Source organism: Dicentrarchus labrax, unplaced genomic scaffold (assembly GCF_905237075.1).
Source record: "Dicentrarchus labrax unplaced genomic scaffold, dlabrax2021, whole genome shotgun sequence".
NCBI classification, from domain to species: Eukaryota; Metazoa; Chordata; class Actinopteri; family Moronidae; genus Dicentrarchus; species Dicentrarchus labrax.
In genome coordinates, this window is record NW_026136706.1 from 25471687 (window position 1) to 25487831 (window position 16145).

The window sequence follows — 16145 nt, forward strand, 5'->3', positions numbered from 1 at the left end:
ATTGTATACTGTCAATGGTTGGAAGCCAGACAAATAAATCTCATGTACTTCATTGGTTTCTAAAAGTACTTTATTGACTAGATTTTGTGATTTGCTGCATGCAACTATAAACATTTCTGCTAAATTACATCTCACACGCTGTACAGATGATTACACAAACTGAGGATATGCACATGTCACACTGTTGGACACATTTCTGATCCACAATGTCCCACGCATTTGGAAAGCTGTTCTTCCAATCAACTCCCATCTCTTGAATAAACAAATCTCTAATGCAAAACACAGTACAACAGACAAAAGTACAAACAGCGAGATGTACACTGGGCTGTGGTATATGTGGTTACTCACAGTAAGAAAGGACAGGAGGTAACGTACAGACAGATATCACAAATTACCAACAACAGTAGTGGACAACATGTACATTGTTAGCATGGGGATGGTTAATATTAGAACATGTGCATGTTTCATGTGATGCTTTTGTCTATGTGACTGACACACACACACAGACACTTGCAAGTTGTGCCCTTATTAAAATGCCATAGCCAGTCTGTGTAGCAGTGAGGGCAGTCTCAGTGCTTCATATCTTAATCATGATCACTGCCGAGCAAATTCTGGCTCTCTCTTTCCCTCCTCCTCAGGTTCAAAAGCCTGAAACGTCCTCCGTCTCTAAATCTTAAAAATACATTTCCTGACTTCAGACTCCACTCTGCATAAATGTACAAATCTTTTATTTTTACAAGCTGGATTTTACTGGAGGTCTGGCCATACCTGTCGGTCATTACAGTATGACTCTTAGAATAGAAACCACAACATCAACTTTTCACCTTTATGTTCACTACCAAAAATGTGGTTTAGATAACCAGGTTAAAGGTCCAGTGTGTAACATTTAGGAGGATCTATTGGCAGAAATGGAATATAACATTCATAGGTATGTTTTCAATTGTGTATTATAACTTGAAAATAATAATCGTTGTGTTTTTGTTACCTTAGAATGAGCCTTTTTATCTATAGTCACCGTGGGCCGCCTTTCATAGAGCCCACCATGTTGAACCACAATGATTCTACAGTAGCCCAGAAGGGACAAACCAAACACCGGCTATATAAAGGAGTGTTCTCATTATTCATGCGTTGGAATGAGAGGGTGAAGCAATAGAGTTGTGATCTGCAACTACGCCATTGGCTGCCACTAAATCCTACACACTGGATTACAATTTGGAAGTGTCTGTATGAGACACCTTTTTAACATGTGGTTAATGTGAAATGGTCGATTAGGCAACACCAACCACTTGGTTAAGTTTAGGGAAATAGTCATGTTTTGAGTGTAAAAAAAGCATGTGATGCAACTTCCGACCACTTCCTTTCGTTGCTCTTCATACTACTCTGACGCAAATGGGTTAGAGTTAGATTAAAGCCTGGTGCGTCTCATACAGACACTAAAGGATTGTGCATCTGTATGGAGACGTAGTGACATAATATTAGTATTCGCTGCCCTGGGAATGAGAACAGGCTGGACATGCTCATAATGTCACTTTAAGAACGTTTAGGTTGTTTGTCAGAGCCTTCTACACAACCCATTTGTTGTATTTTTATTTTGAGGACTTAAAGAACCAATATACAGGATGTAGTGGCATCTAGCGGTGTCTGTATTTGATGACATGGAAATGAGTACAGGCTGTGTAGAAGAAACTACGGTGGCAGCGTAAAAATTCGAAAGGCCGTATCTACAGCCAGCATTTGGTTTGACAGCTCTGGACTACTGTAGAAACATGGCGGTTCAACATGGCAGACTCCAGGCAAGGCAACACATGGTGTCTGTAGAAAAAATAGCTTATTATAAGGCCATGAACAAATGGTAGTAAATAGTCATGAAACAGGCTGTTTGGGTTTTTTTTAAGAGAGGTCTAAACTATAATAACACACAATATGGAAGACCCAAATGCTGACTCTGGGAATTTCTTTTAGAAATATGGATGTACTGAACAGACATCTGACTGATTTGAGAAGATAAAGTAGCAGTTTGGGTCAAGAGACCAAAACCATTGTCAATACTGAAGCTGAAAGTTTATTTTTGACCGCAGAAACACACGATTGACAAAAAATAAATAAATTCAGGAGCGTTTAACTGTGAGATCCATGTAAACGCTAACAAGTGGACCTTGAGTTAGGATTTTTGTGTGTGAGTACACCATTTAAGTTCTCTTGTGCGCATATTTTAAACACACGTAACTTCACCTCGTGTTTTAAGGGTTTGTCAGGTCTGATGTGTTGTGACTAAATTATTACAGTATTCAACTTTTTCAAACACTGTCGGAACAAGGAAAATAGAAACCTGACAGCCAAAAAAATTATGGACGGAGACAGAAGTTGAGTAAGCAATCGAATGCCAGCAAAAGAAACACGGGAAGAAATTAAAGAAAGAGATCAAGAGGGGTAAGGTGGGAGGAGAGTAGCTGACAAAAGGTGAAGCAAAGGACAGAATAAAGACAGAAAGACAAGAAGGGAGACGAAATAACTGTTGTAAAGATAAAAATAGAGATAGATGATTGGCTCTGAGATGTTTCAGTGCCCAGGAGATGTGGCGTACACACACGCACACACACACACACACACACACACACACACTGACCCCAGCGTAAGCTAGCAATGGTCTCCGAGAGTGGTTGTCCTCTTGCTGAACTCACAAACACACACACACACACACACACACACACACACACACACACACACACACACACACACAGTTCACATGGTGTTCAGGACACTCCCGTTGGGATGAGCTGTCATCGCCATGGTTACTGTCTGAGTTAGGACAGAAAAAACACACACACACACACACACACCAGTGTCCACAAAGCACACTGAAACTAAATTCCTAAGCTAACACACACCAGCAAATATGTGTGTGTGTGATGCAAACATTTGTGTACGGTCTGTGTGTGTGTCCATAATTAATTTGTTTCCCACTCATTCTCTCTCTCTCTCTCTCTCTCTCTCTCTCTCTCTCTCTCTCTCCCTCAGTCAGTCTCAGTGTCTTTCTCTCAGTTGGTCCTCCTGTGTTTCTGGTGCCAGAGTGCGGTCGGCAGGTTCTGGCAGCCTTGGTACTCTCGCCGCATCTCGCCATCCGTCAGAGGCGGCGTGGCATTGCAGGGGGCGCCTGCCAACGTCACGTTTAAAAGGCCGGCCCACGGCTCCAGGAGGCGAGACATCCCAGCACCCTAATGACATCATCATAGAAGAGGAGATTATAGATTGTTTAGACGGGTAAAATCGAGGGGAAAAGGCTTAAAGGTGATAAGGTACCTTTCCCAGGTGGTCCAGCAGGCAGGTAGCGGCGCTGATGTAGGACCAGCTGCTGTCCTCCCAGCCCGGGTTCAGCCTCTGGTGGTTGTGAGTCTGCCGTGTATGGCTCTGGATCAGAACCACGTTGAGGTGTTTCTGGGAGCCTCGCAGCCTCTTGGACAGAACGCCACTGTAGCTCTGATCCACAAACAGCAAAACACGAGTTGCTTTGCAGCCAGCCAGGTCGGCCAGCAGCTCGTTGACCGAGTATCGCTCCTTCAGGTCAGCCTGGATGGGGAGACAGAGTAATGTTTTAGTAGTCAGGGTTTGGTAGCACATATTGGTAAATACAGTGGGATAAGTGTTATTTACCAAGTAATACACTAAAGCAGTCAGGTTGGGAACCCATAGGTTTATGAATATTTCTCCTCGTTGCTTTTAGTGTTGCTTGAAATAGTAGCAATGCATTTTTACTGCCGCTGAAGTTCAACCAAAACAAGTGCAGTTCCCGGGATTGCTGGGATAGTGTGCTTCTGTTCCCGGGATAGAAAATGTCTCATTTTTGGGAAAATATTAATCCCTAATCCACTGTGTTTCAAATGATTTCTCGCATCACATCACCAGATGCTGTGTGCTCTCTGATATAACACATTAACAGAATTAAAAACATAAAATTCTAAATCCTGTTTACCAGGATGTGTGTACAGTCTGGACCCAGTCTGACCGGTTGATTGATGTTAAACATTTCTCTGTAAAGTGCCTTCAACCAGATGAGCTCATATCCTCATTTTGAGAAACCTAAATGTGACGACAGAAATACTCTAGTCAGGGTGGTCCTTGTGCATGTGTGTGTGGTCAGAGGAATCTTCTTATCAGGCTGATAATGGCTCCCATGTGTGTCCGATAAATCATTTTCCATTCTGTGTTGGTGATCTGCTTTAAAGACACCAGAGAGTTTCACTTTAAAGTGTGTATGTGTGTGTATCTATGTATGTGCTATGCTGCATGATATTCTCTGTATATACCGTAGATGTATTAAAGGAACAGTGTGTAGGATTTAGTGGCATCTAGCGGGGAAGTTTCAGATTACACCTAACTGAACACTACTGGCGTCAGTATTAAACAAGTATTTCTGCCAATAGATCCTCCTGAATTTACACACAGTGGACCTTTAAGGGAGAACTGGATACAGCGTTGGAGGCGGCGCTTTGTTCATTCTTATAGAAGCTGCTTAGTGGCGCAGGAAGCCAAAAAAGTTCAATTTCAAAGTATAAAATTATCCAGATCTTCTGCATATGCTTCCGCATTGTGGGGTCCAAGCGCTCTAGAGACTTATGCCAGCACTAACTTCCAGTTTAGCCCTCCAGCGACCTTTAACGCTGCTAAAATGATTTAATTGTGCAGTTCTTCTAGACTTTCCAATGTTATTGGTCTGTATAAAGTCAGTATAGGGTAAAATAGGTGTGCAACTTGTATAGTTGTAATAAGAGTGGTAGTAACGATGCACTACTAAGAAACATACACCTATGTACTGTAGATGTCATTACATTTGTTTACATCCACCTGTTTTTATGCTTGGCTAAGGTCAACAAACTCCTGATATTCTCATAATGGTAGTGGATGGAAACACACATTTATTTACATTTTATTTTGCTGATTTTGTGGAAATTCAGACAAAATGTGCTCTACATTTGGATGGAAACGTTCCTACTGACACACACTGATTCCTTTCTTTCTTGCACACTCAATCAAATCAGTGCCTGATCACTATGTGTATGTATGTGTATCTCTTACAATGCCATTGAGGTTGGCGTCCCACAGCAGCATGGTGCCGTCGTTGCGCGTTGGCGAATTCAGGTAGAGAACCAGCGTGTCGGCGCAGTGCTGCTTCCTGCAGACGTACGACACGTGGTTACGAATCACCGCTTTCTCCGTCGCCGAGTACACACCCTCTACATCTTCTTTGGGGGGAGGGGAGACAAAAAGAGGAGTTAGACATTAGACATTACTTTCCGCAACCCCTGAGCTGGGTTTAGACAGGATTAATGTGTTAATGTGTTTTGACTCAGAAAGCAGCATGGGTTTTAAGTGCAGCTGTAGGACTTATATTTGGTCAGTGAAACAAAACAAAGAAACATTGGATCTACATGGAGTAGAGCAACACCATCCTACCAGGAAGCTGTCCACTGCTGGCGAAGAAGGTCTTGATGTGATCTTTGTGGAAGCCGTTGTTCTGCAGCATTCTGTAAAACTTCTGAAGATTCTGAACGTGGCGCTGGAACGTCATCTGCTGCTGCCAGCCACCTAGAGCATACATACACACAACCATGAACACAGCACAGCACCCTTTAGCAGTTTGATGTTGATTAACTGCAAGAGTAGTAGTGTTTCTGCTAGTCAAACACAGTAGTCACAGTAGCACCAGAGAACCTTGTCTCTCTAGCTCTAAGCTTTAACTAATGTGGCCATGACTTTCTATGGTAACATTAGCTAGGCAACAAGTGCAGTTAGTTTCTGGTTGCTGAGTCCTAACTTTCAGTGATTTTTTTATTGTAATAATGCGAAGATTGTGTTCAAACATGTGGGTGGTGTTAAAGGCTTGTACTAGCCAAAAGCAACTGTCCCAAGGTTGCTAATTTGATCCAATGATCTGCACTTTAAAGATTATATATATGAGATTTAGAACATTAATATTGCAGCATAAATAATTGCTATGTAAAGATATAGTGGAGTCATGGTGTCCTGAGTAGAGAATGACCTGACCTTTGGCTGTGTTGCTATCGCAGCTTCTCTGTGGTTTGTTTACATAGCTGGTCTGCTCCGTGTGCAGCTGAGCAGAGAACTGGAACTGCTGTTTTTCTTATCTATAATCAATAAATTAAGGATTTATTTTGACTAAACCAGAGTTGGTGATTGTTGGTAAGTGGAAAGACTAACAAAGACGGTTTTGGTGAGTTTTATTTTGTTTCTGTCCACTTTGAATGAAGTCATTATGTTACAATGATATGTGAGGTAAAATTACCGTTTTGTCTATGGAGTCTGGTGGCCAGCGATATTATGTCTATTTCTGGTTAAACAAAGGGTCTATCTCTGTAGGGAGCCATTGCTTAATGTTTTCAGACACTTCTAACACTTCAATCTGAAGCTGTCAGTGGCAAAAACAAGCAATTTTAGTGGACCTATTTTGGCAGGTTAATTTGACCCCAAGGATTATTTTTTACGTTGCTGGGTTAATTGAAGGCCTTCCCATGAATAATTTTACGCCTAACTTGGTTTATTTTGACTAAACCAGCATTGGAGGATTGTTGGAAAGACAGTGGAAAGACTAACACAGACAGTTTTGGTGAGTTTACGATTATCTGTTAGGTCAAATAAGTGGTTTTGTCAGTGGAGTCAGGTCAGCAATAGCGCCCATTGTTGTAGATGCTGATGCTCTAGTGCAACATCTAGTGGCGAACAAATTTCATTTATATAATCATTAAGGCTTAGTTACATTAAATGGAAGCACTATATGTGTTGGGGGCATGTTTGTCTAGATTGTCAGGTAGCTCAAGCTGTCAGGTGCTTGCCATTCCACTTAAATTAACAATAAATCCAAACTCTAGACATCAAAACATCCCTTGATAAACCTCACAGAACCTGAGGTCATGTTACCTTCAGTCATAGTCCCTTGTGTTGATCAGTTTTAATCATTTGGTGATAGTGAGAACAATGCAAATATGAAAAAACACACAAACCGTCCTACCTGAGATGAGCACAGCGTGGTCACAGGTCTGGTAGAGTCGGCAGGAGAGATGAGTGGCCAACGGCTGCTGGTGACAGCGTCTGGTGTTTTTATTTAGCTCACAGCTTGAGACTGGCAAACTGGGAGAGCCCATTGGCAGTGGCTGAGGGCACTTTGCAAACTCTGCATGGTCTGTTGGAGGAAAAAAGTATCAGCATCCTGGAAAATGCACAGGTGCTTCTCTTGAAAACAACTTCTAAATAAAGCAGAGCCTGACATCAGGTCCAGTCAAACTTGGTATGCTAGTATACTAGTTCAAATGGGTCACAGTCAGCAAATAAGGAATACTTTATCTCCATATGTTTGTAGCATGCCAGAGGTGGGTTTGCGGTTTTATCCCAAGGATTGTCTATGTTTGCCATAACAGCATGATAGCAATTTCCCAGCAGTTGTTCTCACGAGGCCCAGGTTGCTGGCAGAGGCTGCAGGTGTGGGTGGTCTTGGCATAACATGAGAATAATTTCGCATTTTACTCAGAAAGCCTCCTAATGCAACAGAAAGCCCCTCCACCTATAAAACTCAGGTGGAGTTTAACAACCTTCATTTGACATCATCATATTTTTCTTCTTCTTTTCTTTACATCTAAAATGTAATACAAATTTCAGGTTGTGAGTGAAATATCTCCACAGTTATTGTAAAACTTTATAAAAAAGTTATTTGTAATTTATATCACCCTTTATATTCAACAATTTCAGTGCCATCTTGAGGTCAAAATGTGATGATCTGTCCAATATTTTGATTTTATTGACCAAAAAAACTAATTCCATTCCCATCAGCCACAGCTGTACTGTACTGTACTCATTATGAAATGTTAGTATCCCATAAACATGGTAAAGCTTATACTTAGAAAACATTAGCATGTTAGCCCTGGCATTGTGTGCATATCAGCATTATGACATTAGCCTCTACCTAAAAGCATTGCTGTGGCGAAGTGCAACCTCATAGAGCTGCTAGAATGGCCGTGGACTCTTAGTCTTGTTAAAACCTTCTTTTTGTGTGTTCAAGGATGCTCCATTTTTCATAAATCAAAGTTTGCTCTTTTAACTGTAGTTAGATGAAACGACTGCTATCATCTTAATCTGTGGGTTCAGTCAAGACTAAGGATGTGTTTAGTCTAGCTTAGGGGTTAGGGGTTAGGACCACTTTTGTTAGGTAGAAGGAGATGGTAGGATTCTGTTTAGACCAGCGGAACCCTGATAAAAGGGCTGATTTAAGACCTACCAACACATCTGAGTCTCTGCGTTCGGTTGCTGTCTCCAACTCCAACCACCAGTGGAAGAAAGTGGACTTCACAGAGCCCCCCAGCGGCCCGCTCCACAATACGGCTACCACTGCTGGTGGTAATGGTCCCACCACGCAGCGCCCCACCTGCCAGCCGACTGTGTCCGTTACCAATAAGCCTCTCTGGCCCAGCCTGCCGACGCTTCAGCTGGTTCTGACAGCGACCCTTCAAAGCCAGAGTCAAACACTCCTCACCTGAAGACGCAGAGAGGGACAGACATCTTGATGATATCTTTGGAGACAAGTTGAGATACACACTTTCCTGCAGTGCGAAATAAGATCATTGGGCCATCGCTGTCAGCTTGGCCTCTCCTTCTGTGCTGAAAAGGTACAAATGTATTTATAAAAGTAGAAAGTTGTTCTCAAACCGAATCACTATAGATTAAATAGCATGTGTGTTACAGGTGTATGTATACTGTATAATGCCAGAGATATACCTGTTAACCACGGAATCGCTCTACAGGCCCACTGACAGCCATTGGGTCGTAATGGGGTAATTATTTACTGTCCACTGGTGGTCCAGATCTGGGAGCCACTCATGGCCCATGACATAGCCATATCTCAGCCATATCCCAGCCAACTGTATTTGTGTAGTAATGTGTCGACAAAGAGTTGAATGAGAAAATTCAGTAAGCCTGAACACATGTAAACCACACCAAAAAGAAATAAGTCTGCTGAAACTTGTCTGGTCCAACATAAGGCCATAATGGGGCCAGCTATACAGTTGGCTGAGATATGGTTATGTGGTTATGGTTATGACCATATGTGGACAATAATTCACGGTTGTATTTGAACCAAGTGTTCGGGCCAGACTAATTTTGCCATATGGGTTGAAGAGGTGCACAACCAACGGTCCAACGGACATAGAATACGCGAGGCAGCCATCATGCACATACAAATGTGTAGTTAACAGCAAATATATCTCACGGCAAAGGCTCAACTGCTGTTTGACTTTCTTCCTCTACGATCCCCTAACAGGTTAATCTACCTATGAGTAAAGTGCAGTCAAGTTTGGGAGGGGATTGGCAACTTTTTTCTCCACCTTCTTTTCCCTCACTCCATTTATCCTCCTCACATCCTGAGCTTCTTGTTTATGGCCTCTATACTTCTTCTACTTCTACTTCTATACTCCCATTCTCTCTTCTCATCTTTGTACCAAGTCTCCCTTTTCTTCTTTTCTCTATTTCCTCTACTTTCCTGCCCTACTGAGGTTAAACGAGGTCAGAAAGTTTTGCTCTAAAAATACTGATATTTTTATCCAAACCCATGTACAGGACCCAGCAGGGGGCACAGTGCCGTGTCGAGTGTATGAATAATTGACAGGTGTGTGTTCGTGTAACACAGAGCCAAATTCACCTCAACATCTGGCCCTAACCTCTCTCACAGTGGGAGGTCAACAACTTGCACTTTCAAACACGTCTTTTGTACTGGACTTGTGAGGACCATCACAGAATACATTCACTCACCGTCCCCTCTGACTGTTTCAACATGAATAAAGCACTTTGGAAACACTCCCCCTTTTGGCCTTTTATCCACCACCAAAAGTGGAGCTTTTTATAAATGCTGATTGTCAAACCGAAATACTCTCACTTTGCTTTTAGTGTCACGAAACAACAGTCTATCTCCTGAATTTCTCCGTGATTACTCACTGTATTTTGTTGTTTTTTTGTTGATGGGCAATTCCGCAGTACAGGTGCTAATATTAATTTAGCTTTCTGTTTCTGCTGTCAGATGACTTTACAAGTACAAAATTGTGATTTAATCTATGGTCAAAAATGCTCCCAACTGAGGTTTACGGTAATTCCTCAGTGGCTGCATTAATTTTGTTACAGAAAAAAAAGATTAACCTTTTTTGATTTACTCATGAAAGTGAGACCCCAATTTTAATCAATCTTTCAGATCGGCATAGCTTACCCTAACCCTCACTCTAAACTTAAAATTAAGTTGTATTACAATTTCAGTGCTTTCATAACTTTGGCCATTTTGTAGTTGGTTATCACAAAGATAGAAGAGCACGAACACACATGCAAACACACAGACAAAGATCAGATGCTACTGCGGGCAAAAAAGTGCTGACGAGGTAGCTGGGTCAAACCCCCTCTGAGCAGGAAAGTCAACTGCATCAGACAATGAGCTATAAATGGAGCTTTCAGTGGGTGAGACCACGCACATTCAACCTGATAACAAGAAACATTCATAGTCAGACAACCAGCAACTAAAACAACACATACACAGCCAGACAACCAACAATAAAAAACAAATAGAGTCAACAAAAGAAACATTAGAAGAGTCATAAAAACATTAGAGAATAAAATCTCCAAGGAGAACAAACAAATCTAGCTTGAGGGCAAACTGCAGTTTATGCCATTTACAAGGTGTATAGTACCTGAAACAAATTTATATATTTTAGCTAAGGTTAAAAGATTTAAATGAGAGCGGGGACGTGAGGTTGAGAGGTGGAGGTTGTAACATTAGAGTTTTCTAGTTATTCTGTTAAAGCTTCAGCTCATGATCATGATCATATCATGAGATGACAGCTATTTCTTCTTGGCAGGAATGAAGTCCATCCGGCCTTGATACAGAGATGAAGCATAATGGACTATGATAAACAGGGTTTTAGCTGCTGAGGTAATGATGGGGCAGTGTGAGTACAGCATATCTCCGTAATTTAGAGCAGACATTTAAAGTAAACGGAACAATAGTTCATGTTTAAGAATAGACAAACAGCCTTTAATTCTATACAGAAATTTTAATTTTTAATTTTAATGTTAAATAAGGTTCTTGAATGACAGTCTGATGTAACACAAGTATTTGTGTTACTTGGCAGGAGTGATATGGATAGCTTTTAAAGTTTTATTGGCAGAAACATCAGAGACACTGGTGGATGTGGACAGTACCATGTACTTATCTGAATGTAAAACAAGTCTGTAATTAAGAAGTAGTAATTGGAAACTATCAAAGGCAGGCTGAAGATGCCTGGCTTGGAGTAGAACTGGGAGCATATACAATTGTATCATCTGCATAAAAGTGGAGTTTGAAGTGGTGATTAGGAAGAACAATAGTTATTATGAATAGTGTAAATTGTAATGAACTAAGAATAGGGCCCTGTTGCACCCCGTTAGTGATTACTACTTTTGCTTCTGGTGTCTATCTGTTATTACCACTACTTTATTTCACAGCTTTGTTGAATACTTAAATGGTCAATTATGACATTCTACGGACCATCGCTATGGATGCAGTTCTTAAATCAATAAAATCATTTTTTTATTTTTTTAATCAGTATTTAGTCTCAAGGGCTTTGTGTTGGGATCCTGCACCACCCCTATTTTTATTTTATTTCACAATAATGACTCCCGTACATTATCCCTTAATCACGTAACCGTACCACTACTACTGCTGCCGGTACTATTACTACAACTAAAGGTTTGTAATGATTTGTAATGTTTGTTTGTTAATGCATCCAAAAGACTGCCTTTTATTTTTTTATATGATTGATATGATTTGATTATGATTAGTTTACAAACATTTACAATTAATAGCCAAATCCACCTGCATGTAATAAGTAATTTAAACAAAGTTAAGTATGAATTAACATTACATGCACTGACAAATGTCAGTGTCTGCTGACTCACCCAGGTAAATGCCATCCAGGTGGGAGCATCTCTTCTTCGTCACATTCACATCCACATAGAAGAGGACCACTGGGTGTCCAAAGTTCTCCCCGGGGCTCGGATCCAGCACCAGCACAGCATCATGGGCCGTGGAGCCCGGGAAAGGCTGCTGGTGTCTGTGTGAAGCTTCCCCTCCATTCAGTACCTGGCTGACGCTGAAACCTCCCCGTGTTTTGGAACTCACCGTCCCACCTGAGGAGTCCGGCAGGATGGCCAGAACTTTGTCTGCATTACCTGAAGGGTTTTGGAAGAACAGATAGAATATTATGTGTAACCATGTGTAAAGGTCACTAAATTTATTATGGTAAATCTGAGAAAATGTCTGCTTGTCTACAGGAAGGTCGACAGGAATCATACACACTGTGGTTAGACTACATACATATTATAATACTATTAGTACGCTGCACCTCCAAAGCAAATCTAATCTAAAGTAACACAGTGACAATACAATAGCATACAGGAGAGAAAAAAGTAATTTAAATCTGATAATTTGACATTATCTGGTAAATTGTGTAAGGGATTTTCTATTTTTATCCATTTAAAACAATGCTATATATTTATATTATCTAATAATTAGATATATGTACTGATTTTAAGTTTTCACTTATGGACCTTTTTAAGCAGACAATTTGACTTAGTAATAGTAATAGTAGTAATAGAATTTAATGTTAACGATGGCTGTTCTATTAAAGTGTGCCAGTATAAGACATGACAGTGTGACAGTGTGACAGTGATCCAGCATGCACAATACCTGGACCCTGAAACCACTAACTGGAATTCAGACATGCATCATTTTATTATTCTATTTTACTCCTGTGCTCTCAATACTGTAATATATAATATATTTTATATAAACGTAATTTCCTGAAAAAAAGGCCCGTTCTGATTTTTGGAGTATATTGTGAAGTGGTCTGACAAACCCAAACATCCTCTTTCTCTGCATTTCTGATACAATCTGAATTATTTACTGTAAAATCAAGTGGACAAATTGATCTTAAGTAAATGATTGCCTAGTAAAATAAAAGTAAATATACCTATATAAATATATTACTTTGTATATGCTTTCCTTTAAAATGTGTTGTATTTGCTTAATTTTGTGAAGTTGTTTTAACTCAAAGCAAAAAAAAGAAATTGGAAACAGCAAATTCAGACTCTTTCAGTTCTTTTAAATCAAAAAGAAAAAACCCCAGTGAGGTGTGATCTACCTGCAGCCGTGCGTGGCTCTGATACATAAACGGCCACAGCGGACACAGGCAGGTGGGCGAGCCTCCTGCACTCCGCCTCAGACAGCGAGGACATGCGGAGGCACCGGTCCAGCTGGTCCCACTGCAGTGACTGGAGGCCAGAGCGGACCCAGCGCTCCAACCGGCCAGGGGCCATGCTGAATGCCGGAGGGGCTGCCACTGCAATGTGGAGGATGAGGATGGAGAGAGGAGCTGCAAGGAGCACCAGGAGCCTCATTGTCACACCTGGCTCCTTCTGGTTCTTTGCTCTTGATTTAACCCTTTTAAACTGGATTAATTGTTTAATTAATTAATTGTTTCTACTTTTGTCCCCCTGTCCTCCTTATTCTTTTGATTTGTCCTTGTTTTGCTCTTTACTCTTGCCTTTCCTCTTGGTTCATCCTTCACTCTCTTTTTGCCTTTTTCCCCTTTGATTATTCCTTTTCTCCTCCGCTTTATAATTCCTTGTCCTCTCTACTTTCCTCCCTTTTATCCAGATATGTATTTTTATTCCTCTGTATCCTTTTTTCCCCGTCACTTTTGACTCTTCACTCCTGTTTCTGTAGCTTACTTTGACTTTTTCAGTCGGTCCTAGTCATCAGCACACTGCAAAATCAGGCTTGTTTTAGTTTTCGTCACTCTTTTTTCAGAATAATATATTAAATTCTTCAAAAAATAAAAATTTAACTCAGACTCTATTCCCTTGATTTGATCAGCTGACAAGCTGATTTTCTTTCTTTAGTTCTTTCTTTTCTTCCTTGTTGGTCTACGACATCATCATCATCATTAGGGTGAAAGAAAAACTTCCTCCTTTATCTCTTTGTTTTCTGCTTTATTTCTCCTTTTTTTCTGGATTTGGAAAAGGAAAGGTGACAAACTCAGACACTAGTGGTTGCAGTTTTCCTCTGTTACTCAATCTTTATTTTCATCTCTGTATTTCCTTCCTTTATTTCTTTTCTTTGAATCTGAGTGGATGCATCAGCCGCCAACATCCTCATTTGGTTCTTCTGACAATGAAACCTTTTCCCTTCTTTTCTCGTGTCACTTTTTCTTCTTTATTCCTCCTTTCTTCTGAATTTCTGAGGGAACAATATATCCAAAAGTCCCCAAAGGCGCCAATTTAGATCTTTTTTTGGTTGTTCTCGTCTTTTGTTGATAGACTGCCTTTTCCTCCCCCTCCTCTTCTTCTTCTTTATTCCTCTTTCAGTTGGAATGATTTATTCAGCCGAGCCGGAGCAGCTTCAGGCTCTGTGTTGGTCTGGAAGGTGATGGATCATCCTGGAGTAAGAAAATGTTGTCCCCGGTGATCAGGACTCAGTTCTCAGAGGACCGATCCTGTTTCTTGCTCCCCTTCAAGCAGTTTGTCCTGCAGACCCTCTGCTCCCAGTGACACTTGAGACTGGATCGTCCACAGCTCTGAGGACAGACGCACTCCTGCTGCTCAACCCACTCACTGCTCAGCTTCAGTCTGCTCGCTCTCTCCTGCTCTCTTTATCTCTCTCTCTCTCTCTCTCTCTCTCTCTCTCTCTCTCTCCACACACACACACACACACACACACACACACACACACTTCTCTCTCTCTCTCTTCCTCTGTCTGCAAGCTCTGACATGCCAAAAGGGAAAGAGGAGAAGACGGAAGGATACGAAGAGTTAAGAGTCCAGAAAGCATGGGTGGAAGAATGGATGAGGGAAGCGAAGGGAGCAGGGGATGAAAGGTGGAAGAAAGAAAGAAGAGAGAAAAGGAAAGAAGGTGGAAGAGAGAAATAGAGGAAGTAGAAACGAGAAAGAAGAGATGAACAGGCAGGAAAAAGGAAGGGAGGAGAGGAAAAGTGAAATAAAAGAATGGAATGAGAAAGGAGAGGATATGAAACTGCAATTACCAAGGTAAGAGAGGAAAAGAGACTGACAGGGGGGTGGACAGAGAAAAAGAGAGAAGGAGAGCAAAAGGAAGAAAAAGGAGGAGAGGAAAAATGAGAGAAAATGATGGAATGACAGGAAAGGTTAGTAAACTGCAAAAGGAATGAGAAAAGGAGGAAAGAGCAAAAGAAATGGATGGGAGAAGGAAAGAGGAAAAAAGAGATGGAGGAGAGCAAAAGGAAAAGAAGGAAGGGAGAGGGGAATGGAAACAGGGAGGAAATGAGAAGAGGAATGAGAGAGGAAACGTTATGAAGAGGCAGTAAATAGAAGGAAAAAGTGAAAGGGGAAAATATTAAATAAAGAAAAGATGAGAAGGAGAGAAGAAAGGGTAGGAAACTACGAGGAAGTGTGAAAAAGAAGGAAAAGAGAGGAAGGAAGGAGAAAGGAAAAGAAAAGGGCACGAGAAGGAAAGAAGGGAAGTAGAGCGGAAAGGAAACAGAAAGGATGTTAAGGAGGGAAGGATGAGAGTGAGGAGGGAGGAAAGGCAAATGTTAAGGGAAGAAGATAGAAAAACTGGACCCAAGGAAGAGGATAAAGAGAGGAGAAACAGAGGAACAAGAAGGGAGGACGGGACAGGAGCAGAGGCGGGAGGTCTTCTGCCCAGTGAGCCCTCTAGTGATGAAATTTGAGACGTACAAGCCCGTCCTCAGGAAGGAAATAAAAGTATAGGACCAACTAAATCTGAATCCCATCAACCAGTATATTAAGTCATTCATTTCCCCAGTTTTAGTGGATAAAGGCACTTTTTGGGCACTGAAAGTTTTCTTTGCAGTCCATATATAGACAATCAGTGCTTTGAATGAGTAGACACAGCCTTGAAAAGGCTGATGAGAGTTAGCTGCATTGTTTTCCCAAGAAGCCCTCCTCATATTTTCATGTTTTAAGTTCTTATGGTTCTCTTTTCACGGCAGCTGTCTTTTAATTAAGTAATTTAGGGATTCCTCTCTCAATTAAAGGAAAGGCTGGCTTTTTTGTAGACTCAAACACAA

General features: G+C 41.2%; 1 protein-coding gene across 2 annotated transcripts; it reads right to left on the reverse strand.

Annotated features, from left to right (window-relative positions):
* Positions 1-52: 52 nt before the first annotated feature.
* si:ch211-67e16.11 (uncharacterized) lies at positions 53-14767 on the reverse strand. Of its 2 annotated transcripts, none has more exons than XM_051403618.1 (8): positions 13221-14767; positions 11977-12249; positions 8285-8539; positions 7025-7195; positions 5452-5583; positions 5074-5237; positions 3301-3567; positions 53-3215 (listed from the first exon to the last, which is right to left on the reverse strand). In XM_051403618.1, exons 1-8 carry the CDS (start codon positions 13474-13476, stop codon positions 3039-3041), a joined length of 1695 nt encoding a protein of 564 aa, XP_051259578.1. In that variant the 5' UTR covers positions 13477-14767; the 3' UTR covers positions 53-3038. The 2 variants fall into 2 exon arrangements, with proteins under 2 accessions (XP_051259578.1, XP_051259577.1); XM_051403617.1 differs by having other exon boundaries at positions 5074-5240.
* Between the last annotated feature and the right edge of the window lie 1378 nt (positions 14768-16145).

Coding starts and splice junctions, on each gene's coding strand:
- si:ch211-67e16.11 (XM_051403617.1), bottom strand. CDS start 13,476: ATGAGGCTCCTGGTGCTCCTTGCAGCTCCTCTCTCCATCCTCATCCTC. Junction 7,196..8,284: donor GCAGAGACTCAGATGTGTTG/GTAGGTCTTAAA, acceptor TTCCTCCAACAG/ACCATGCAGAGTTTGCAAAG. Junction 5,241..5,451: donor CAGCAGTGGACAGCTTCCTG/GTAGGATGGTGT, acceptor CTCCCCCCAAAG/AAGATGTAGAGGGTGTGTAC.